Source organism: Pogoniulus pusillus, chromosome 36, assembly GCF_015220805.1.
Source record: "Pogoniulus pusillus isolate bPogPus1 chromosome 36, bPogPus1.pri, whole genome shotgun sequence".
Classification (NCBI taxonomy): Eukaryota; Metazoa; Chordata; class Aves; order Piciformes; family Lybiidae; genus Pogoniulus; species Pogoniulus pusillus.
The window spans coordinates 1,918,763-1,942,465 of record NC_087299.1 but is presented as its reverse complement, the minus strand read 5'-3'; the positions used below and the strand labels follow the sequence as shown (position 1 = coordinate 1,942,465).

The window sequence follows — 23,703 nt, the reverse complement described above, 5'->3', positions numbered from 1 at the left end:
CTTCATCAGCTGCTTTATGATGTCACAGACATTGATGACGTCAGGGCCTGCGGCACTATAAATCGGCCGCTGGTGTAAGCAGATGCACTCAGAGTGCCTGCTGGTGCTGGTGGTGCTGTGCCGGTGCTACGAGTGCTGGTGGTGCTGTGCTGGTGCTACGAGTGCTGGTGGAGCTGGTGCTGTGCTGGTGCTACGAGTGCTGGTGGAGCTGGTGCTGTGCTGGTGCTACGAGTGCTGGTGGTGCTGTGCCGGTGCTACGAGTGCTGGTGGTGCTGTGCTGGTGCTACGAGTGCTGGTGGTGCTGGTGCTGTGCTGGTGCTACGAGTGCTGGTGGTGCTGTGCCGGTGCTACGAGTGCTGGTGGTGCTGTGTGAGTGCTACGAGTGCTGGTGGTGCTGGTGCTGTGCTGGTGCTACGAGTGCTGGTGGTGCTGTGCCGGTGCTACGAGTGCTGGTGGTGCTGTGTGAGTGCTACGAGTGCTGGTGGAGCTGGTGCTGTGCTGGTGCTACGAGTGCTGGTGGTGCTGTGCCGGTGCTACGAGTGCTGGTGGTGCTGTGTGAGTGCTACGAGTGCTGGTGGAGCTGGTGCTGTGCTGGTGCTACGAGTGCTGGTGGTGCTGTGCCGGTGCTACGAGTGCTGGTGGTGCTGTGTGAGTGCTACGAGTGCTGGTGGAGCTGGTGCTGTGCTGGTGCTACGAGTGCTGGTGGTGCTGTGTGAGTGCTACGAGTGCTGGTGGAGCTGGTGCTGTGCTGGTGCTACGAGTGCTGGTGGTGCTGGTGCTGTGCTGGTGCTACGAGTGCTGGTGGTGCTGGTGCTGTGCTGGTGCTACGAGTGCTGGTGGTGCTGGTGCTGTGCTGGTGCTACGAGTGCTGGTGGTGCTGTGCTGGTGCTACGAGTGCTGGTGGTGCTGGTGCTGTGCTGGTGCTACGAGTGCTGGTGGAGGTGGTGGTGCTGTGCTGGTGCTACGAGTGCTGGTGGTGCTGTGTGAGTGCTACGAGTGCTGGTGCTGCTGGTGCTGTGCCAGTGCTGCTAGTGCTGGTGGAGCTGGTGCAGGTGGTGCTGTGCCAGTGCTACTAGTGCTGGTGGAGGTGGTGCTGGTGGTGCTGTGTGAGTGCTGCAAGTGCTGTGGAGCTGGTGCTGGTGGTGCTGTGTGAGTGCTGCAAGTGCTGTGGAGCTGGTGCTGGTGGTGCTGTGTGAGTGCTACAAGTGCTGTGGTGCTGGTGCTGGTGGTGCTGTGTGAGTGCTACAAGTGCTGGTGGTGCTGGTGCAGGTGGTGCTGTGTGAGTGCTGCTAGTGCTGGTGGAGCTGGTGCAGGTGGTGCTGTGCCAGTGCTACTAGTGCTGGTGGAGGTGGTGCTGGTGGTGCTGTGTGAGTGCTGCAAGTGCTGTGGAGCTGGTGCTGGTGGTGCTGTGTGAGTGCTGCAAGTGCTGTGGAGCTGGTGCTGGTGGTGCTGTGTGAGTGCTGCAAGTGCTGGTGGTGCTGTGTGAGTGCTACAAGTGCTGGTGGTGCTGGTGCTGGTGGTGCTGTGTGAGTGCTACAAGTGCTGGTGGTGCTGGTGCTGGTGGTGCTGTGCAAGTGCTACGAGTGCTGGTGGAGCTGGTGCTGGTGGTGCTGTGTGAGTGCTACAAGTGCTGTGGAGCTGGTGCTGGTGGTGCTGTGTGAGTGCTACAAGTGCTGGTGGTGCTGGTGCTGGTGGTGCTGTGCAAGTGCTACGAGTGCTGGTGGATCTGGTGCTGGTGGTGTTGTGTGAGTGCTACTAGTGCTGGTGGATCTGGTGCTGCTGGTGCTGTGTGAGTGCTATAAGTGCTGGTGAAGCTGGTGCAGGTGGTGCTGTGCCAGTGCTACTAGTGCTGGTGGATCTGGTGCTGGTGGTGCTGTGCTGGTGCTACAAGTGCTGGTGGAGCTGGTGCAGGTGGTGCTTTTGGTGCTAGCGGAGCTGGTACTGTTAAGTGCCAGTGCTGTTGTTGGTGCTGCTGCTGCAGGAGTTGGTGCTTCTGCTGGTGGCACAGCCTGTAGGCAGCTGCCTGTTCCCTGCTGTTCCTTGGGGCTCAGCTCCTCGGTTTGCAGCAGGCACTCGGCAGTGCCCACCAAGTGCTGCTTGGCACCAGTGCCCAGGCAGAGGCGAGGCAGTGCAGTGCCCATTCCTGCGGGGCCATGAAGAGGCTCTGGCGCTCAGTGCAAAGCACAAGGGCATGGCAGTGGCTCCGGTCCTCCAGGAGCAGAAGTTGCTCTGAGTGCTGCAGAAGGGCTGAGAAGCAGCTGAGAGACTGCTGGGACACGGAGCACAGGTAGTGGGGTGCAGCCCTGCAGGCACTCTTTGGGCAGCTCCTGGGCCCTTTCCCTCCCCTGGGGCTGGGCTCTGTACCTGTGGCAGTTTGCTCCCCTGGGAGGTAGCTCCGGAAGGGGCAGAGGGTGCTGGGACGTGATGGCTGCCACCAGCCTGCCTCCAGCTGGTTGTGCTTTCTGCCTTCCTAGGTGCAGCCCCAGGACAGGACATGTGGAGCGCAGGCAGCAGGACAGGGAGAGAGCAGCTGCAGGCCAAGCTGAAGGAGCGTCAAGATGCAGTGCTCACCCTGGGGTTTCATGGCATGTTCCGGCTGCTGAGACAGCAGGTAGGAGTCCCCAGTGTGCAGGAGGCCCTGGGGAACAGGCTGTTGCCCAGCACTGTGCTGGGCACCATGGAGACAGGCTGTGTGGAGACAATGGTGTGCTGGTGCTTGTGATCCAGGGAAAAGTGTCCTGCCAGGCTGTGCCACCCACCCTGGATGTGTTTAAAGGTCGTTTGGATGTGGTGCTGGAGCAGGTGCAGAGAAGGGCAATGAGGCTGTGGAGAGGTCTGGCAAACATGACCTATGAGGAGAGGCTGAGGGAACTGGGGTTGTTTAGTCTGGAGAAGAAGAGGTTGACAGGGGACCTTATTGTCCTTTACAACTACCTAAAAGGAGGTTGTAGTGAGGCTGGAGCTGGTCTCTTCTCCCAAATTACTAATGATAGGACAGGAGGAAATGGCCTCAAGTTGCTTCAGGGGAGGTTTGGAGGAAGTTCTTTACTGAGCAGGTGGTCAGGCACTGGAACAGGCTGCCCAGGGAGGTGGTGGAGTCTCCATCCCTGGAGGTGTTTAAAAGGAGAGTGGATGTGGCGCTTGAGGTCTAGTGATGAAGCATGCTGGGATGAAGGTTGGGCTGGCTGGATGATCTTGGTGGTCCTTTCCAACCATAGTGATTCATTGTGATGAGATGTTGTGCTGAGGGATTTGGTTTAGTCAAGAAACTAACGACTGGACTCGATGATCTTGAAGGTCTTTTCCAATCTAAGAAATGCTGTGCTGCTGTGATGCTGTGATAGGGTTTAAGATGAGTCTTGTAGAGTAGAGTTACAGGCTGGACTTGGTGATCCTGAGGGTCTTTTCCAACCTGGATGATTCTGTGTCCTGGGAAAGCAGAGATCTGGAGATGCTGCTTCCTTTTGGACTCCTTTCTGCCTCCTTGGAATGGTCTCCCAGGCCCCTGGCAAAGGCCTGTGTGCTGCAGGCAAGGAATTGCCAGCAGGGAACCAGCTGTGCCTGGGAAGGACACTTTGATGGGAGCCCGGCTGGGACCCCGGGGGCTTGGGGCGCGTGTCCGTGCTCAGGCTGACTCTGGAGCACGGTGGCTTGGGAAGCACTGTAGGCACCTCAGAGCTTGGGAGCTCACTCTGGTTCCCCAAATCTGTTGGTGTGCTGCAGCTGCTGGAGGCCAAACACCGTTGCCAGTGGCAGGTTCCTCCTTTTCCTACCTCAACACCGAAGGTCGTCGCGCATCTGACAGCTTCAACCCCCAAGTGTCTCAAAGAGCATCTGAGCAAATACTTCAGGAGCTCTTGAAGGAGAAGGAGGAGAAGGAAAAAACCATCCAGGAGTTGTCTAAGCAGCTGAGAAGAACTGAAAAGAGAAATGCCAGGCTGCAAAAGAGGCTGGAGGAGCTGAAGAAAGCTCGCTTGCTGGAGACCTCTTCACACCATGCCAAAAGACAACCACAGGAGGTGCAGAGGCAGGCAGGATCCCAAACACCATTGCCGATGTGGGCTTCCTGCTCAGGCAAAGAGCAACAGGTAAGGGAGGGCTTTCGAGGTAAGGACTTGGCTGGAGGATGACACTCAGAGAGCTGTGGTCAAGAGCTTGATGTCTGTGTGGGCAGCACTGCTGAGTGGTGTCCCTGTGGGCTCCATGCTGGGACCAGCATTATTGCACAGCTCTGCTGGGGACACAGTCACTGGGGTCAAGTACACCCACAGCAGGGTAGAGCAGTCCTGGGGAGGAGGAGGAAGAGCTGGGTCAGGAGGAGCCAAAGTGCAGGAGTCAACACAGGAGGGCCAAGCAGGAAGCTCCTCTCTCCTCAGCAGACCTCCCCCTGGATATTGGGTGTGGTGCTCATGGACTGGGTTTCTCCTGTAGCCACCTCTGGGGAGCTGCCCTGGCTAATTCCAGACTGATAATGGCCTGCAGCCCCTGGCTGGCCTGGGACTCTGTCCCACCAAAACCAGGAGAGCAGCAAGTGGGAGTGTGGTTGACAGTCTAAAGGGGAGGGAAGGGCATCCAGAAGGGCCTTGAGAGATGTGCCCAAGAGAACCCCATGCAGGTCAACAAGCCCAAGCACCTGTTTGGAGTAGTCCCAAAGATGGCCAAGGGCTGAGGGAGGAAGAGATTGAGAGCAGAGAAGGCCGTGGGAGGCTGGGGCAGGAAAAGCTGTCCAGGAGGTGGCCAGGTGCTCTTGCAGCCCAGAACAAGGCCAGGTGCACATGAGGCTGCATGAGAAGCAGTGAGGGCAGAGCAGGGGGAGAGAGGGGATTGTGCCAGTGGGAGAAGGACAGGGACCTGGCTGCTCCAGCAGGTGCAGAGGAGGAGCTCAGAGCTCATCAGGGGGCTGCAGCAGCTGCCCTGGGGGACAGGCTGAGAGAGTGCTTCATGTGCTGGGCTTCAGAGGGCTCCAGTAACAGCTGGCATGGATCTTCCCCCAGCCAACAGAGAGACAGCTGCAGGCAGAGCTCGACGATGCTTTGGGCCAGCTGCTGCTAGCAGAAGTGGCAGCGAAACTTCATCAAAGAGAGAAGGAGGAGCTGCAGGAAGATCACTGCCGCCTGCAAGCTGCACATGAGGAGCTGCAGCAGCTGGTGGCTGAGCTGCAGCAGCGCTTGTCGAGGTGTGGGCAGAGTCACTGCAGAGCAGCACTTTGTTTGGAGGAGAGTGAGCAGCAGTGGCTGGACATGGTGAGAGAGGAGAACCACCAGCATGAGCACACACAGGTCAGTTCCACTGCATCTGCTCCTCTGCGCCTTGGCTTCCGACGCGGCTGCGGTCGTGGCTCGCAGGGGCTGTGCCTTGGCTCTGGCTCTCGTGCTCAGTGCTGAGGCTTTGACTCTCCTGCTTTAGGCCAAGATATGTTTTGATGTCAGAAGAGAGCTGAATACCATAAAGCCTTCACGGAAGTACATTCGGCAGCAGCTTGAAGCTCTGGAAGAGGAACTGGACAGAGCAAACAGGCTGCTGAGGGACAGCTCCCGGGAGCTGGCCTGGCTGAGGGCAGAAAAGAGAAGATGTGAGGATTGTCACCTGGAAATGAGCAGAATGTATCCACCTACGTAGTAAGTGCCAGTGCTCTGGGTTTGTCCCCACACAGCCACTGTGGCCCTTTCCAGTGCAGCTTTTCTGTCCCCCTGCCCTTCCTTGGCTCTGCTCAGCAGGCTGGGGGCACCTTGCAGGCAGCAGAGCATGCACAAGAGTGAGCCTTGAGCCTGCTTTGCTTTCTCTTCCCTGCCCCTGAAGGAACAGAGCTGATCAGGCCCCTCTGCAGGATGCTTAGTGAGTTTCTTTCTCCCAGGCTGCTGCAGCCACCTCCTCTCCCTGCAGCTGTGGAGGAACAGAGGAGCTGCCTGGCTGCTGCTCTTGGCCTCCCACTGAGGACAGACAGCCTGGGAATGCAGAGGGGACAGCACAGGAGCCTGTGGGCCAAAGCCACTCTCCTGGGCTGCCATGTCAGCAGGGCACCTTCAGTGGAAGGTTACAGCAGGAGCAGGGAAAGAGCTCTGGAGTCCTTCTCACCTCCTAGGAGAGGTCCTCCAAAGGCAGGACTCACATCAAGCCTGACAGCAGACAGCAGAAGTCTCTGTTCCTCTTGTGGCCTTCCACCCTTTGTTTCCCCTGGTGGGCTTCAGTCTCCCCAGATCTGAGCTCTGCCTTGCCAAGCTTGCTGCTTGTCCACAGACATCTCCTGGGCTAGAGCTGCCCTAGAGCTAACTCTGCCTCTTGCTTTTCTCTCCAGGCCCCAAAGAAGACAAAGCCAGAGCTGCTGGGAATTTCCCATGGACACCTCCTGCTCTCCCATCAGCTCTGGCTCAAGTCCCACACCCCCCTGCCCAGGCAAGGCTGTGCCCAATGGTGATGCTGAGAAGAAGGATTGTTGAAGTGGGCCAAATCTCACTGTCTCAGGTCAGAGTGGATCCCTCCCCCTGTAGAATAAACTCACCATAACAGGGATTTGTTTTTTAAAGTCAGGGAAAGATGAAATTGTATTTCTCATAGTTTAAATGTAACAGTGTAAGGAGAAATAAGCTGCTAGAGAAAGATAATAACCTTAACGAAGGTGGAGAAGGGGTCAAGTGGTAGTGAAGCAGCAAAAGGAGCAGCAGCCAAAACAGCAGCAGGGGCAGATAGCAGCAGGCACAGCTGAAGCGGCAGAAGCAGCAAGGGGAAGGTCCAAGCTGTGCTTCCAGACATAAATCTCTTGATGCTCCAATGAAATGATATTCACTTATCCATTGTTGCCACTCTATGGCCTAGCCCTAGGATGTTCACCTCTCCCCTATGTCTGAGCTAGAAATCAGCTCCAACAGCCACAGTCCACCCCTTTAATATAATCCCCATTGGAGCATCAGGTCATTCCAGCTAATTAGGGACAGCATCAGTGTCGTGCACAGTAGTTATCCAGGCTTCAGGCATTTTTCTCCAGTGCCCATTCATCCATCTTCTCATTTCCATCTCTCTCAGGGCTTTCAGGAAACAGATGTTTTCTTCAGTGAATGGGTTGGAGCAGCACTCTTAGCACTCACAGGGTTCATGCTCACGGTGAGTTCTTCATGGGTTTTATGGGCACCACAATTGCCTGCAGAAGAGCTGGGAACAACTTAAATCTGTGCTCTCTCTGCTGATGTCAAGTTGTTTGGTGGAACACATTGGATTGCACCATTCTTTTGCATAACTCAGTATGTATGACCAGAAACCACCCCTCAGACAGGTGCAGCCTCCCCTGGGTGGGAGAGTACCCAAACAGACTTCCCCAACAAATTCTGTTCATGAATGGCAGGAACCCTGCCACCTGCTGCCTTTCCTAACACCTCTGGATGAGCTGGACCTGCTTGGTTGGCAGAGCCTCTACTGTCCACTACTCAGGTAGCTTGAGCTAGATGTTTCTCCCAGTTCCTTAAGAATCTCCCCCCCATTGCTTTCAAAGTTGGTTTCAGCAAGCCATTGTAAAGTTGAGTTTTGCCTGAGGCAGGGGCACAATAGGGGATGTGCTGTACCCACTCAGTGCCTGCACAGTAAGGGATGTGCTGTACCCACTCAGTGCCTGCACAGTAAGGGATGTGCTGTACCCACTCAATGCCTGCACAGTAAGGGATGTGCTGTACCCACTCAGTGCCTGCACAATAGGGGATGTGCTGTACCCACTCAGTGCCTACACAATAGGGGATGTGCTGTACCCACTCAGTGCCTGCACAATAGGGGATGTGCTGTACCCACTCAGTGCCTACACAGTAAGGGATGTGCTGTACCCACTCAGTGCCTGCACAACAGGGGATGTGCTGTACCCACTCAGTGCCTGCACAGTAAGGGATGTGCTGTACCCACTCAGTGCCTGCACAGTAAGGGATGTGCTGTACCCACTCAGTGCCTGCACAATAGGGGATGTGCTGTACCCACTCAGTGCCTGCACAGTAAGGGATGTGCTGTACCCACTCAGTGCCTGCACAGTAAGGGATGTGCTGTACCCACTCAGTGCCTGCACAGTAAGGGATGTGCTGTACCCACTCAGTGCCTGCACAATAGGGGATGTGCTGTACCCACTCAGTGCCTACACAATAGGGGATGTGCTGTACCCACTCAGTGCCTGCACAATAGGGGATGTGCTGTACCCACTCAGTGCCTGCACAATAGGGGATGTGCTGTACCCACTCAGTGCCTACACAATAGGGGATGTGCTGTACCCACTCAATGCCTGCACAATAGGGGATGTGCTGTACCCACTCAGTGCCTGCACAGTAAGGGATGTGCTGTGACCACTCAGTGCCTGCACAATAGGGGATGTGCTGTACCCACTCAGTGCCTGCACAGTAAGGGATGTGCTGTACCCACTCAATGCCTGCACAGTAAGGGATGTGCTGTACCCACTCAGTGCCTGCACAGTAAGAGATGTGCTGTACCCACTCAGTGCCTGCACAGTAAGGGATGTGCTGTACCCACTCAATGCCTGCACAGTAAGGGATGTGCTGTACCCACTCAGTGCCTGCACAGTAAGAGATGTGCTGTACCCACTCAGTGCCTGCACAGTAAGGGATGTGCTGTACCCACTCAGTGCCTGCACAGTAAGGGATGTGCTGTACCCACTCAATGCCTGCACAGTAAGGGATGTGCTGTACCCACTCAGTGCCTGCACAGTAAGGGATGTGCTGTACCCACTCAGTGCCTGCACAGTAAGGGATGTGCTGTACCCACTCAATGCCATGCTCTTTGGCCCAAGTTTCTATGAGGTCATTCTCAAAATGAGTGCCATTATCTGATTCGTCTCTCTCTGGAGGGCCATGTCACCATATGCAACAGAGCAAGGGGGCACAGCCTCAAACTGTGCTGGGGGAGGTTCAGGCTGGATGTTGTTAGGAAGTTGTTGGCAGAGAGAGTGATTGGCATCGGAATGGGCTGCCCAGGGAGGTGGTGGAGTCTGTGTGCCTGGAGGTGTTGAAGAAAAGACTGGATGAGGCACTTAGTGCCATGGTCTGGTTGGTTGGGCAGGGCTGGGTGCTAGGTTGGGCTGGCTGAGCGTGGAGCTCTCTTCTGACCTGCCTGCTTCTATGATTTGTCTTTCCAGTCTCAGAATGCTGTTAGGTGCAGTAGCATGGGAAACTGCATAGGTCTCCAGCCTTCCGGTGCTTGCTTCTACCATGGTCAGCACATGCTGCTTTCCAGTCCAGGGAGGAGGTAGAGTGATGTAATCAATCTGCCACACTTCACCATGTTTGTACTTTGCCCATGGCTCACCATACCACAAGGGCTTCAGACACTTGGCTTGTTTGACAGCAGCACAGATACCACAGCTGTGTACGACTGTGTTATAGTGGCCATGGATGTGTCGATTGCTCTACCCTGTGCCCGTTGGTAGGTAGCATCTCTGCCTTCATGTCCTGAGGAACTGTGGGCCCACTGGGCTGACAACAGTTCACCTCTGTGTTCCCAGGCTAAATCCAGGTCACAGTTTGCATCTGTTTGAAGCACCTTGGCAGCCAAATCTGCCTGATGGTTGTGTTGGTGTTCCTCGGTCGCTTTACTCTTGGGCACGTGAGCGTCTGTGTGTCGTACTCTCACTTTCTCTTGACAGGTAGCAATGTCCTGCCATAGGTCAGCAGCCCCAATTGGCTCTTTCCTTTCCACCTTTCCATTGCAAATAATTTCCAGTCCTTTAGCCAACCCTGTCAGGCATTGGCCACCGTCCACGAATCAGTACAGAGGTAAAGCATGGGCCAAGTCTCACGCTCAGCCACATCAAGAGCAAGTTGGGTAGCTGTTAGCTCTGCAGGCTGGCTCCACTCACCTCCTCCAGCCTTTGCTTCAGCCACTGCTCGCACAGGGCTCCAAAGTGGCTCCAAGGAGGTGACAGGACCCAGGGGTAAATAAAGCAGAGTTGCTTTCTTCTGCAGACAAATCACCCTAAGGAGGAGTTTGCTCAGCCCGAGCGAGTCGCTCCTCTGGAGGGTGTGTGCAGTTTGTGCCTTCCAGCCAGCTGGGGACCATCCGCGCCCTGCCCGTGCCAGCTCGCTGCAGCAGCACACCTGTGAAGCTGGAAGGACACAGAGGAGAGCAGCATGGCCTCGGCAGAGAGGTGAAGCAGTCTGTTGTGCCTAGCTGCAGCACACCAGCAGCTGGCCTGCCTCCAGCGCTCTCCTTCACTCAAGGTTTACTTCCTGCCCCATCTTGGGTGCCAAAATTAATGTCCCAGCTTAGGGCTGATCCCTCCCCTGGTAGGATGAACTGCTGAAGGACAGCTCCTGGGAGCTGGCCTGGCTGAGGGAAGGAAAGATGTGAGGATTGGCACCTGGAAATGAGCAGAATGCATCCACCTGCACAGTAAGTGCTCTGGGTTTGTCCCCACACAGCCACTGTGGCCCTTTCCAGTGCAGCTTTTCTGTCCCCCTGCCCTTCCTTGGCTCTGCTCAGCAGGCTGGGGGCACCTTGCAGGCAGCAGAGCGTGCACAAGAGTGAGCCTTGGGCTGTGCCTTTCCCCAGGCCTGCTTTGCTTTCTCTTCCCTGCCCCTGAAGGAACAGAGCTGCTCAGGCCCCTCTGCAGGATGCTCAGTGAGTTTCTATCTCCCAGGCTGCTGCAGCCACCTCCTCTCTCTGCCCCCCAGGTTGAGAACTAGAAGACTGTTATTCAGTCCCATGATTCTGCTATCTCCTTACAGCAAGGCCACCTTCTTCTCCTGTCCTCCTTCTCCTGTCCTGTGTCTGGTGGGAGCCACTATCAGGAACAACATGTAAGCAGTAGGACTGTTTAGGGACCTCCAGAGCCTTGTGTTTAGGCCTCTGAGTGGTGGAGGCATTGGGTGGGAGGGAGCATTGCAGCACTGGGGGTTATAGATTTAGTTTTTGGGTTGGGGAAAATTGAAGGGGTTTTTCCAGGGATGCAGCAATTGCTTTGTGATGGCTTCTCTGTGCCTCTCCAAATTCTGCATTCTGTAGAATTTTTCTGCAATTTCATCTGAGAGCTTCATTTCTGTCTGCTCTCTTTAAAAACCACAACACCCTGCAGCTGTGGTGGAACAGAGGAGCTGCCTGGCTGCTGCTCTTGGCCTCCCACTGAGGACAGACAGCCTGGGAATGCAGAGGGGACAGCACAGGAGCCTGTGGGCCAAAGCCACTCTCCTGGGCTGCCATGTCAGCAGGGCACCTTCAGTGGGAGGTTACAGCAGGAGCAGGGAAAGAGCTCTGGAGTCCTTCCCACCTCCTAGGAGAGGTCCTCCAAAGGCAGAGCTCACATCAAGCCTGACAGCAGACAGCAGAAGTCTCTGTTCCTCTTGTGGCCTTCCACCCTTTGTTTCCCCTGGTGGGCTTCAGTCTCCCCAGGTCTAAGCTCTGCCTTGCCAAGCTTGCTGCTTGTCCACAGACATCTCCTGGGCTAGAGCTGCCCTAGAGCTAACTCTGCCTCTTGCTTTCCTCTCCAGGCCTGCAGGAAGACCAATCCAGAGCTGCTGGGGATTTGCCATGGACACCTCCTGCTCTTCCCTCAGCTCTGGCTCAAGCCCCACACTGCCCTTCCAGGGCAAGGCTGTGCCCAATGGTGATGCTGAGAAGAAGGATTATTGGACATAAAGCTCTTGATGCTCCAATAAAATGATAGTCACTTATTTAGTGTTGCCATTCTAAAGCCTAGCCCTAGAATGTTCACCTCTCCCCTATGTCAGAGCTAGAAATCAGCTCTAAAGGCCACACAGACAATCACAGAATGTTATGAGTCGGAAGGGACCTCGAAGGATCACAGGATCTCAGTATCATCAGGGCTGGAAGAGACCTCACAGATCATCAAGTCCAACCCTTTACCACAGAGCTCAAGGCCAGACCATGGCACCAAGTGCCACGTCCAGTCCTGCCTTGAACAGCTCCAGGGACGGCGACTCCACCACCTCCCCGGGCAGCCCATTCCAGTGTCCAATGACTCTCTCAGGGAAGAACTTTCTCCTCACCTCCAGCCTAAATCTCCCCTGGCACAGCCTGAGACTGTGTCCTCTTGTTCTGGTGCTGGCCACCTGAGAGAAGAGAGCAACCTCCTCCTGGCCACAACCTCCCCTCAGGTAGTTGCAGACAGCAATAAGGTCTGCCCTGAGCCTCCTCTTCTCCAGGCTAACCAATCCCAGCTCCCTCAGCCTCTCCTCGTAGGGCTGTGCTCAAGGCCTCTCCCCAGCCTTGTTGCCCTTCTCTGGACACGCTCAAGCATCTCAATGTCCCTCCTAAACTGGGGGCCCAGAACTGAACACAGCACTCAAGGTGTGGTCTAAGCAGTGCAGAGTCCAGGGGCAGAATGACCTCCCTGCTCCTGCTGGCCACACCATTCCTGATGCAGGCCAGGATGCCACTGGCTCTCTTGGCCACCTGGGCACACTGCTGGCTCATGTTCAGGCGGGTATCAATCAGCACCCCCAGATCCCTCTCTGTCTGGCTGCTCTCAGCCACTCTGACCCCAGCCCAGCCCCCCTGCAAGAGCAGATCACACAGGATCACATCCAGCCTGTTCCAGGTCTCTGTCACCTTCACAGTGGATGAATTTCTCTGTGTGTTTATGTGGAACTTCCTATGCCTTAACTTCCACCCTTTGCCCCTTGGCCTGTCCTTGTGCATCAGGGAGCAGAGCCTGGCTCCATCCTCTTGGCACTCACCCTTCACCATGAATGAGGGCAGCCCTCAGGCTCCTCTGCTGCAAGACAAAGCTCCCAGCTCCCTCAGGCTCTCCTCCTAAGGAAGCTGTTCCACTGGGGCTCTGTGCTGGGGTCTTTCAAACAGTTCCCTGAGGTCCTTCTTGACGTGGACCAAAGGTCTCACACAGAGCTGTGAGGTGTTTGTCTGCCTCACTCCTTGAGTGCTTTCCCATGGCCTCCCTCAGCTGGCTGCAGGGCCCGGGCAGGGCTGTTGGCAGGCACTGGGGCAGAGGGCACAGATACAGGCACCAGCAGGGGTGGCTTTGCCTCTCCAGGGAAGGCTCCTGGCTCAGCTGAGCCCTTGTGCTGCTGAGAAACAGTTCTGCAGTGTTGCTTCCAAGACTTTGTCCTCTGATACACTCTGAGCAGGCATTTCTCACAGAGCCCATGGCAGGGAGTCCAGCAGCACAGAGAGAGCTGAGAACAAACCTTCACAGCCCAAATGTCCTTAGCAGCTGAAGTGGTGAGCAATGGAGGGACCCCTGTGTGCTGCTTGGTGACCACGGAGCAGCTGGGGGTGCTGGTGAGGGTGCAGCACGGTGTGAGGAGGCTCTGGGCTAGAGCGGGGCCAGCAGCTGCCAGGCTGGAGGAAAACTATGGGACCTTAGTCCAGGTGCAAGGCACTGCCCCTGGCCCTGCACTGCCTGGCAGAGCTGCAGGGAGGAGGTTGGGGCACTGCAGGTGGCAGAGGGGCAGGCAGAGTTTGCAAAAAGGCACCGGGCACAGCAGAGAGAGAACCAAGGCACAGCTCTTGGCGTGGATGGTGGAGGCCTGGGGGTGCTCTCAGAGCGACAGGCAATGCTCCTGGGATGCAGAGAAGGGCACAAGAAGGGTTCCAGGGTACCCCAAAACTGACACCGAGAGCCCAGGAGGCACAAGAGGGCACACAGGGGCATCTGACCACCACCTCCTGTGCTCTGCCCAGCCCAGGTGTCTGCCACGCAGGCCAGGGCTGTGGAGGAGCCTGGACACCAGGGCAGGGCAGCTCTGCAGAGCGTGCAGGGAGGTGGCAGCCTCGGGTGAGTCTGTGCCCCTGGGCACACTGCAGCAGGGCTCTTGCCCCTGGCCTGTCTGCAGGATGCCACTGCGGCAGTACAGCCAAAGCCTCTCCCCTGCCACCCCCTGCCAAGGCGGGGTGGGGGAAGCAGAGAAGCTGGGCTAGAAGAGGGGGGTTGGACACCTGCCCCCTCCCAGGGCTGTGGGTCAGCAAGGACTGACATCAGCCCTTCCCCACAAGCCATGCACCCTGCTACAGCCCCCCTGAGCCGGGGCAAGTCTGGGCAAAGCACAGCTGCTCCTGACACCCACTCCCACTGCTTCTCTGGCTTTGGATCTGCTCCTCTGCTGGCATCTGACAGAACCTGATCTGACTTTGATAGGAAAACAACCCCGAGCAGTGCCACAGGCTGGGGCCAGAGTGGCTGAGAGCAGGCAGGCAGAGAGGGAGCTGGGGGTGCTGGCAGAGAGGAGCTGCAGAGCAGGCAGCAGTGCCCAGGTGGGCAGCAGAGCCAATGGCATCCTGGGCTGGCTCAGGAGCAGTGTGGGCAGCAGGACAAGGGAGGTTCTTGTGCCCCTGTGCTCAGCACTGCTCAGGCCACCCCTGGAGTGCTGTGTCCAGTTCTGGGCTCCTGAATTGCAGAGAGATGCTGAGGTGCTGGAAGGTGTTGAGAGAAGGGCAGCAAGGCTGGGGAGGGGCCTGGAGCACAGCCCTGTGAGGAGAGGCTGAGGGAGCTGGGGGGGTGCAGCCTGCAGCAGAGGAGGCTCAGGGCAGAGCTCATCACTGAGCATCCTCTTTGGTCACTCTGCTCCCCCTCCCCATGTTCCTCACCCCACTGAGCATGCTCCTGAAGGGAGGCTGTGGGGAGGCTGCTGCTGGGCTCTGCTCACAGGTGACAGAAGAAGAGGAATGGCCTCAAGATGCCACTGGGTAGGCTTAGAGTGGATGTGAGGATTTTTTTCCCAGCAAGAGTGATTGGCTCTGGAATGAGCTGCCCAGGGAGGTGGTGGAGCCACCAAGCCTGGGGGTGTTTAAAGGTCGTTTGGGTGTGGTGCTTGGGCATGTGGCTTAGGGTGCACCTTGCAGAGTGGGGTTTGGGCTGGAGTTGGTGATCCTGAGGGGCTTTGCCAGCCTGAGTGTTTCTGTCCTTCTGTTTCCCTTCTCAGGGAGGAGCTGCACCAAACACCTCTGCCAAAAGGCTTCACTGCAGCCCTCCCCCAGCCCCCCTGGCCCAGTGGGCACCCAGCTGCTGCCCACAGAAAGTGCTGCACAAAACTTTATTTCCCAGGACTCAGCAGTCCCTGGGGACCCCTGCAGTGCCAGAGTGGGGCCCTGCAGCCACCAAGGATGGGGACATCTGTCAGTGTCCTATGTCCCCAGTGGCACCACAACCTCAAGGACTCCCTTCAAAAAGCAGGGGACCAAAAAACCCCCCAACCTCCCCACCCTCTGGGATGGGTCAAGCACCTTCCAGGAGCCCTTTTTCCCTTTGTCCCCACAGGGGATCTGTGACAAGTAGGATCTGGGGAGCCAGGCAAAGCCACCCTGAGTTTCTGAGGCCCAGTGACACCTCACAGCTTGTCAGGACGTCTGCTCCGAGTCCGATCTGGATCCCAAGTGCCTGTCCCTCTGGAAGTGCTGGGTGAAATCCTGCAGGGAGCACAGAAACATGAAAGCAGAGCCTGGCAGGAGCTGGAGGGGACCTCTGGGGATCATCCACTCCAACCCCCCCCAGCTACAGCAGGGCACCCACAGCAGCTTGCCCAGGAGCACAATGGGCAGGGGGGTTGGAAGCTCTCCACACAAGGAGACTCCACAGCCTCTCTGGGCAGCCTGCTCCAGGCCTCCAGCACCCTCACACCAAGGAAGTTGCTCCTCCTGCTCAGCTGGAACCTCCTGGGTTCCACTTTGTGCCCCCTGCCCCTTGGCCTGTCCCTGGGCACCACTGACAGGAGTCTGGCCCCAGCCTCTTGCTCCCCACAGCTCCTTCAGCTCTTGCTGAGCATTGCTCAGCTCCCCTCTGGGGCTGCTCCCCTGCAGGCTCTCAGCCCCAGGGCTCTCAGCCTTTGCTCCTCACAGAGCTGCTCCAGGCCCCTCAGCAGCTCTGCAGCCTCCCCTGGACTCTCTCCAGCAGTTCCCTGCCCCTCTTGAACTGGGGAGCCCAGAACTGGACCCAGGACTCCAGATGTGGTCTTTCCACGGCAGAGTAGAGAGGGAGAAGAATCTCCTCTGACCTGCTGCCCACACTCTTCATGCCCTCCAGGACACCACTGCCCTGCTTGGCCACAGGGCACACTGCTGGCTCCTGGGCACTTGCTGTCCCCCAGCACCTCAGGTCCTTCTCCTTGGGGCTGCTTCCCAGCAGCTCTCCCCTCAGCTGTGCTGCTGCAGGAGGTTGTTCCTCCCCGGCTGTAGGACCCTGCCCTTGCCCTGCCTGAGCTGGGATCCTCTGCCCAGCTCTGCAGCCTGGCCGGGTCTGGCTGCATGGCAGCACAGCCTGAGGCACTCAGTAGATGAAGAGAAGCAGAAAGGTTCCCCCCCATGGGCTTGCCCTGGCACCGCGGCTGGACCCGAGCTCATCTCACCTGCCGCTGGCACACGTCCAGCATGGCACCAGCACAGAGCAGGCACCACAACTCGCCCAGCAGAGAGATGAGGACGTGGAAGACGTCAGCCCAGCGGCCAACGGTGAGGAGGAGGATGAAGAGGCCTCCCATCCGCACCAGCACCGTCTGGGACACGCTCTGCCGCGGGCCCTCTGCAAGGACAGGCATGGGGGCAGCTGCTGCAGCCCAGCTCAGCCCCCCCACGGCCAGGGCACCCCTCTGCCTCAGGCATGCTGTGTGGTGGCCCCAGCATGCCCCATGTGCCCCTAAACACCCCCAGCGTGCCCCATGTGCCCCTGAACACCCCCAGCGAGCCCCATGTGCCCCTGAACACCCCCAGCGTGCCCCATGTGCCCCTGAACACCCCCAGCGTGCCCCATGTGCCCCTGAACACCCCCAGCGTGCCCATGTGCCCCTGAACACCCCCAGCGTGCCCCATGTGCCCCTGAACACCCCCAGCGTGCCCCATGTGCCCCTGAACACCCCCAGCGAGCCCCATGTGCCCCTGAACACCCCCAGCATGCCCCATGTGCCCCTAAACACCCCCAGCGTACCCCATGTGCCCCTGCACAGCTACAGAACGTCCCCTGCACCCCCATACAGACCCCATGGCACATACAGTCCCAGATGCTACAGACACCCCCAGCGTAACCCTTGTGCCCCTGCACAGCCCCAGGACATCCCCTGTACAGACCCCCAGCATGGCACATGCAGTCTCTGATGCCCATGTGCCCATGCACAGCTCCAGAACGTCCCCCTGCAGCCCCATACAGACCCCCCAAGATGGCACATACAGTCCCAGATGGCACAGACACCCCCTGTGCACTGCCAGCATGCCCCATGTGCCCGTGCACAGCTGCAGAGCATCCCCTGTACCCCCACACAGCCCCTCAGGATGGCACATACAGCCCCAGACACCACACACACCACCCATGCACCCCTCGGGATGCTCCCTATGCCCCCATAGCAGGAACCCCCCCGGGATGCTCCCTGTGCCCCCATAGCAGGAACCCCCTCGGGATGCTCCCTGTGCCCCCATAGCAGGAACCCCTCGGGATGCTCCCTGTGCCCCCATAGCAGGAACCCCTCGGGATGCTCCCTGTGCCCCCATAGCAGGAACCCCTCGGGATGCTCCCTGTGCCCCCAGAGCAGGAACCCCTCGGGATGCTCCCTGTGCCCCCATAGCAGGACCCCCTCGGCTCCCTCCTCACCCTGCATGTGGATGACCAGCAGGGTGTAGCAGATGGTGAGCGGCGTCCAGAAGCGGATGGCCTCTGCAGTGGAGAGGAAGTCCCTGTTGATGAGCTCCACGGCCGCCAGGTCTGCCAGGGCGAAGGTGAGCGCCAGGGCGTTGCGCAGCAGCCGGGGGATGCCATGGCCCGAGGCCAGCAGCAGGATGCAGACGCCGCAGTAGCGCTGCCGGCTGTGCAGCTCGTACAGGGCGCAGACGTGCCGGGCCAGGCGCCGGGCATAGGCTGCCAGCAGCCCTGCCAGCCCCGCCGCCAGCGCCAGGTTGCAGGTGCTGTGGGGAGCCCCTTCCAGCAGGAAGCTGAGGCTGCAGGACATGCCGCAGCCCAGCGAGTACTGGCACAGCAGGTAGAGCTGGCCGCTGGAGGTGCCCTGCGAGACGGGGAGGGGGGGCAGCGTCAGCGGGCAGCTGCCGAGCCCTGCTTGGCCTCCTGTAACCCCCACGGGTGCTGCATGGCTAAGCCCTGCTTGGCCTCCTCCATGCTGCAGCCTCCTGTAACCCCCACGGGTGCTGCATGGCTAAGCCCTGCTTGGCCTCCTCCATGCTGCAGCCTCCTGTAACCCCCACGGGTGCTGCATGGCTAAGCCCTGCTTGGCCTCCTCCATGCTGCAGCCTCCTGTAACCCCCACGGGTGCTGCATGGCTAAGCCCTGCTTGGCCTCCTCCATGCTGCAGCCTCCTGTAACCCCCACAGGTGCTGCATGGCTAAGCCCTGCTTGGCCTCCTCCATGCTGCAGCCTCCTGTAACCCCCACAGGTGCTGCATGGCTAAGCCCTGCTTGGCCTCCTCCATGCTTGGCCTCCTGTAACCCCCATGGGTGCTGCATGGCTGCCAAGTGATGCTTGGCCCCCGCCATGCTGCAGCCTCCTGTAACCCCAAGGGTGCTGCATGCAGCAAGAGAAGGTGCAGCTGCCAAGCAATGCATGGATTCATCCATGCTGGAGCCTCCCACAACCCCCACAGGTGCTGCACTGCTGGGATGGGTGCAAGGAGGCTGCATGGCTGCCAAGCAGTGCATGGTTTTCTCCATGTTGCAGCCCCCTGTAACCCCACAGGTGTTGCATGCAGCAAGGGGCTGCACAGCTGCAAATCCATGCATGGTCCTCTCCGTTCTGCAGCCCCTGTCCTCCCTGTGGGTGCTACAGAGCTGCAGAAGGGCTGCAAAGTGACTCACTGCCTTCTCCATGCTGCACCCCCATGGGTGCTGCAAGCAGCAAGGGACTGCACAATTGCAAAGGCATGCAATGCATGGCTTTCCCTGTGCCAGCCATCCTCATCCTCCCTGCAGGGGCACCCATGGGCTGCATTATCTTGGGCCAGCCACAGCTCCTATCCCATGGCTGAAAAGCCATGCATGGGCCTTCTCCCTGCCAGCCATCCTCATCCTCCCCACGGGTGTTGCAAAGCTGCGAGGGGCTGCATGGCTGCAAGGAGCAAGCCACACATAGTTTACTCCATGCCAACCATCCTCATCCTCCCCACGGGTGCTGCAAAGCTGCGAGGGGCTGCACTGCTGCAAGAGCAGGCAATGCATGGAAAGCCATGCATGGTTCTCTCCATGCCAACCATCCTCATCCTCCCCACAGGTGTTGCAAAGCTGCGAGGGGCAGCATGGCTGCAAGGAGCAAGCCACACATAGTTTACTCCATGCCAACCATCCTCATCCTCCCCACGGGTGCTGCAAAGTGCCAGGGGCTGCAAAGCCATGCAAGGTTTTCTCCATTCTACAGCCCCCCCCCCCCCCCCCCCCCGCCCCAAGCCCTGCAGGTGCTGCACGCAGTGGGGGGCTGCAGGGCTGCACGCCAGGCGCGATGCCCCCGGGCTGTCGCAGCGCTGCCCCCGGGCTGTTGCCGCGCTGCTGCGGATGCGCAGGGCTGCTGCTCCCTCCCCGCCGTGCCTCAGTTTCCCGGTCCCGTCTCACCTTGCCGGGGGAGAGCAGCATGGAGGCGGCACGCAGGGAGAACTCCAGCACCACCAGCGCGGCCACGCGGGACCCCACCAGCGCCAGCAGCCCTGTCAGCACCACGGCCTGCAGCGGCCCCAGCACCCACCGCTGCGCCCGGAGCGCCTCCTTCTCCGCCTGCCTCTCCGGGTCACTGGGGACAGCAGAGGGGATGCTGAGTGGGGCAGGATATCCCCTTCCTCCTCCTCCTCCTCCTCCTCCTCCTCCCCCCGCCCCAAATGGGGACCGCAGCCTCAGAGACTCCCCTCCTTGCTTTGTAGCAGGGAGAGGAGGCTGCAGCCTTTGCCCTGCTCAGGTCACCACCAGCACCCATGGGTGCTGAGCGCCACCCCTCCCCCCCCCAGTGGATCCCAAAGGCAGTTCCCAAAGAATCTCCCCACACCGCCCCCCCCGCCAGGGAAGAGAAGGGCTCCGGCGCTTACTTCAGGCACTGGATGTAGAGATAAACCTTCAGGAGGCTGCAGAGCACCGAGACGGCGCAGGCACCCACCAGCCCTGCGGGGAGAAGGCGGCAGCAGGTCACCGGCGGCCCCCGGGCTCGTCCCGAGCTGTCCCCACGCCTCCCCCGAGGGCATCTCACCTTGCAGCAGCGCATCCAGCAGCGCCCAGCCCCACGCCAGCCCGGGCCACGCCGGCAGCCAGGACCCCAGAGAAAACATTTTGGGTGGAGAGGAGCCACGGCAGAGCCAGGCCCCGGCTCCAAGGTCCGCTGGGCGGAGGCTGGGAGCGGCCCCCCCCGGGCTAGTAAATCATTGCCGGGGCCAGCGAGGGCAGCTGGAGCTCAGTTCCTCCGGCCCTGGGCTCCAGCTGCCCCCACGGAGGGGATGATGAAGGCGGAGAGAGCGATGCAGTGATAGGATGCACCTGGGGGAGCTGGGGACCACCAGCACCTTTAACCCCCGCCCCCAGCACCGCCCTTATCCTCTCCAGCCCGACGATGACTCTTTCAGGTCCCGTCTGCTAGGCACCCCCCCACACACACACCAAATCTGCACCACCCCAAAGACCCCAACACGACGCCAAACCTATAAAACCCTTTATTGATGGCCACGGCGGGGCCGGGAGCGTCCTACGGCGCCGGGGGCTGCTGGTGCTGCACCATCTTCCTGAGCTCGTCCCAAAAGAAGAGGCTGAGGACGGTGTGGGGGCCGAGGCGGAGGTAGACGGCGCCGATGCCCTTGTACAAGCCCAGCAGCCCCTCTTTGCTGGAGATTTGCAGGATGCAGTCCAAAAAGCCCCGGTAGAGCTTGCCCTGGGGAGAGAGGAGCCGGCTGCGCACCCCTGCCGGAGGCACCCCGCGAAAAGCCGTGTCCCCCTCGGTCCTCCGGCCCCCCAGCGGCCTTACCGTGCCGTCGGCCTCCACCGGCTGGTTGTACAGACGGGTGCTGATCACGTCGAAGGGCGTCATGGTCACCGCCACGGCCACGCCGCTCACCATGCCCCCCGCCAGCACCGCCGCCCAGCTGCCCTCCCGGAACCACTGCGGGGAGCGGCGGCTGTCAGCTCCTCACCCCCGGAGGAAGGGCGAGCGGGGAGGCCGGCGGTGGCTGCGTCCAGCCTCGCTGCCCCTCACCTGGTGCTCGCAGACCCAGTCCTTGGCCGAGGTGAAGGTGGCGAGCTGGGCTGCCGAGCCCACCGCCACACGGGGCACGGCCCCCGACACCCCCCGCCACAGCCCCGCCACGCCGTGCTGCTTGTAGATGGTCCTGAAGGCTGCCGAGATGTTCTGGGGGAGGGAGGACACTGGGAGCAGTGAGAACGGCGGCAGCAGCGCAGCTCCCCCCTGCCTGAACGCCACAATGCTCATCACTGGCCCGAAGCCACCATGGCTCCGGCTGGGTCACACCAGTCCCGAGTGGCATCCAGCTCCGCTGTCACCGCTCCGCGTCCCCGTCACGGCTCTACTCGCACCCCTGCCTGTCCTCACACCCCTGCCTGTCCTCGCACCCCCTGCCTGTCCTCACACCCCCAGCCTGTCCTCACACCCCTGCCTGTCCTCACACCCCCAGCCTGTCCTCGCACCCCCTGCCTGTCCTCGCACCCCCTGCCTGTCCTCACACCCCCTGCCTGCCCTCACACCCCTTGCCTGTCCTCACACCCCCTGCCTGTCCTCGCACCCCTGCCTGTCCTCACACCCCCTGCCTGTCCTCACACCCCTTGCCTGTCCTCACACCCCCTGCCTGTCCTCACACCCCTGCCTGTCCTAGCACCCCTGCCTGTCCTAGCACCCCTGCCTGTCCTCACACCCCTGCCTGTCCTAGCACCCCCTGCCTGTCCTAGCACCCCCTGCCTGTCCTCACACCCCTGCCTGTCCTCACACCCCCTGCCTGTCCTCGCACCCCTGCCTGTCCTCGCACCCCCTGCCTGTCCTCGCACCCCTGCCTGTCCTCACACCCCTGCCTGTCCTCGCACCCCCTGCCTGTCCTCGCACCCCTGCCTGTCCTCGCACCCCTGCCTGTCCTCACACCGTTATTTATAGCACCCCTCTGGGGCCGCGCTGCAGAAGCAGCTTTAAATACCCAGTGGCCAAAACGGCGCTGGCCCCGCGGGGTCCTGGCGCAGGCACAGCCAAGGTGCCACCGAATCCCGCGTGTCCCCCCCCCTCGCGTCTGCTCACCTCATGGTTGTGCTGGTGACCCACAGCCACTGGCGACAGTGTCTGGGCTTGGAGGTGAGTCTTGACCTGGAGAGAGAGGATAGTGCTGGGTCATGAACTGCCCTCCCAAAGCCCCACGTGGGGCACGCTTTTGCCCCCCTCCACCTCTCAGCAGCTGTTGGGGGTGTTCCGAGGCCCCGCAGCAGATGTGGGGTGCTCAGATGTGTTGCCAAGGAGCACCTCCAGACTTTGAACTCCGTTTCCACAGCCTGCCCTGCGCTGGGGCAAAGGGCCCCCGTAACAGCTTGCTGCAGCCACACTTCCGAGCTCTGCACCACCAAAACCAGGACAGGTTTCCCAACAGGAGGGAAGAACACCTCCGTTTCCTTATGAATGGCCTCCAGGAGTTGTTGTTTTGGATTTTTTTTTTTTTGGGGGGGGGGGGGGGGGGGCGGGGGCTGGGGATGAACTGGAAGCAAAACAGTCGTGGGAGAGGGGGGAAAGGGGCACGGAGAAAGCGGCTTCACACTTTGGGGTGAAGCGAAGCAAAGCAGGGGACAAGGATGCAGCAAGACAACAGCTCCAGGCAGCAGCACGGACACAGCTTTCAGGCCGGGAGAAGGAACGACCGAAACGCAGCGACCCCCAAAGTGCGAGGACTTGCAGGGCAGCGCAGCACTCACCAGGTACGCGGGGCTGCCCACGACGGCTCCCACGGCCCCGGCCACGGCCCCGGCGGCCACGGTCCCCCCGGGATAGCAGGTCCAGCCGGCGTCCTCGGCCAGCGAGTAGCAGAAGAAGCGGACGCCGTTCATCAAGCCCTGGTAGAGGAGCCCAGCGGCCAGCCCCTTCTGCAGCCCCCGCAGCCCGTCCGCCCGGCACACGGCCCCCACGGCCCGCAGGACCCCCCGGTAGGGCCGCGGGTAGGTGCCGGGGGGCTGCAGCTCGCCTTGCAGCTGCAACCGGGTCTTGACTACCTCCAGCGGGTTGGTGAGGACGCAGGCCAAGCACCCGGCCGCGGCTCCCAGCACCAAATCCACGGCCGGAGGGACCCCCCCGGTGTGCGAGCCCCGTGCCACGCGGGGGCTGTCCTGGGGGGGGTAAGGGAACTCCTGCAGCGAGGCTGGGGGGGTGCCGGGGATGGCTGCGAGCGCCCCGGCCCCAGCCGCCATCCAGCACCTGCCCGCGGGGGCGGCCCCAGACTCCACCTCCCACCGCCCGCCACCGCGGGGAAAACACGGGGGGAGGGGGCGCCGCCTCCCGCCGGCCAGCCCCCAGCCCCCTCTCGCCCCTCTCCCCCTAGCCCCAGCCCAAGCCCCCACCCGGCCCCAGTCCTCCTCACTCCCCTGTCTCAAACGTCCCCCCCAGGCTAGGGAGGGGATATGGGGCAAAGGTCAGACCCTGTGTCCCCTGCGTGTCCCCTGCGTGTCCCCCCCCCGCGGCACCGACGCAGCCGAGTCCCGGCCGGGCCTCCGGGGCCCACGTGACGCGGAGCAGCCCCGGCGCAAAGCGGGACACAAAAAGGCCTTTTCTGCCCCAAAACCGCGGGCGCAGGGAACCCGAAAGGACAGCGGAGGGAGGGA

At 60.3% G+C, this 23,703-nt stretch overlaps 2 protein-coding genes and 1 long non-coding RNA gene across 6 annotated transcripts; 1 reads left to right on the top strand and 2 right to left on the bottom strand.

Moving 5' to 3' along the window:
* The first annotated feature begins 9,920 nt into the window (after nt 1-9,920).
* LOC135190595 (uncharacterized) lies at nt 9,921-10,776 on the top strand. Of its 2 annotated transcripts, XR_010308568.1 has the most exons (4): nt 9,921-10,123; nt 10,267-10,368; nt 10,528-10,596; nt 10,704-10,776. It is a non-coding gene; the product is annotated as an uncharacterized LOC135190595 (long non-coding RNA). The 2 variants fall into 2 exon arrangements; XR_010308569.1 differs by lacking the exon at nt 10,528-10,596 and having other exon boundaries at nt 10,650-10,770.
* Nucleotides 10,777-14,970: 4,194 nt separating this feature from the next.
* On the bottom strand, nt 14,971-20,470 carry TMEM82 (transmembrane protein 82). Its single transcript, XM_064171914.1, has 6 exons — nt 20,105-20,470; nt 19,947-20,019; nt 19,483-19,657; nt 17,525-17,933; nt 16,293-16,465; nt 14,971-15,357 (listed from the first exon to the last, which is right to left on the bottom strand). Exons 1-6 carry the CDS (start codon nt 20,181-20,183, stop codon nt 15,289-15,291), a joined length of 978 nt encoding a protein of 325 aa, XP_064027984.1. The 5' UTR covers nt 20,184-20,470; the 3' UTR covers nt 14,971-15,288.
* Nucleotides 19,955-23,408, bottom strand: SLC25A34 (solute carrier family 25 member 34). Of its 3 annotated transcripts, XM_064171913.1 has the most exons (6): nt 22,804-23,408; nt 22,142-22,207; nt 21,098-21,250; nt 20,870-21,004; nt 20,550-20,776; nt 19,955-20,019 (listed from the first exon to the last, which is right to left on the bottom strand). In XM_064171913.1, the coding sequence occupies exons 1-5, from the start codon at nt 23,290-23,292 to the stop codon at nt 20,594-20,596; spliced, it is 1,026 nt and encodes a 341-aa protein (XP_064027983.1). In that variant the 5' UTR covers nt 23,293-23,408; the 3' UTR covers nt 19,955-20,019; nt 20,550-20,593. The 3 variants fall into 3 exon arrangements, with proteins under 3 accessions (XP_064027983.1, XP_064027980.1, XP_064027982.1); XM_064171910.1 differs by lacking the exon at nt 19,955-20,019 and having other exon boundaries at nt 20,547-20,795; XM_064171912.1 differs by lacking the exon at nt 19,955-20,019 and having other exon boundaries at nt 20,547-20,776.
* Between the last annotated feature and the right edge of the window lie 295 nt (nt 23,409-23,703).

Excerpts from the sequence above, each read along its gene's own strand:
- TMEM82 (XM_064171914.1), bottom strand. The coding sequence starts at position 20,183 with ATGTTTTCTCTGGGGTCCTGGCTGCCGGCGTGGCCCGGGCTGGCGTGG. Across the intron at positions 17,934-19,482 it reads TGCTGCTCTCCCCCGGCAAG|GGCACCTCCAGCGGCCAGCT; the intron begins GTGAGACGGGAC and ends CCCGTCTCGCAG. Across the intron at positions 15,358-16,292 it reads TGGACGTGTGCCAGCGGCAG|GATTTCACCCAGCACTTCCA; the intron begins GTGAGATGAGCT and ends TGCTCCCTGCAG.
- SLC25A34 (XM_064171910.1), bottom strand. The coding sequence starts at position 23,292 with ATGGCGGCTGGGGCCGGGGCGCTCGCAGCCATCCCCGGCACCCCCCCA. Across the intron at positions 21,005-21,097 it reads ACTGGGTCTGCGAGCACCAG|TGGTTCCGGGAGGGCAGCTG; the intron begins GTGAGGGGCAGC and ends CGCTCCCCGCAG. Across the intron at positions 20,796-20,869 it reads CGGTGGAGGCCGACGGCACG|CCGGCTCCTCTCTCCCCAGG; the intron begins GTAAGGCCGCTG and ends AGGGGTGCGCAG.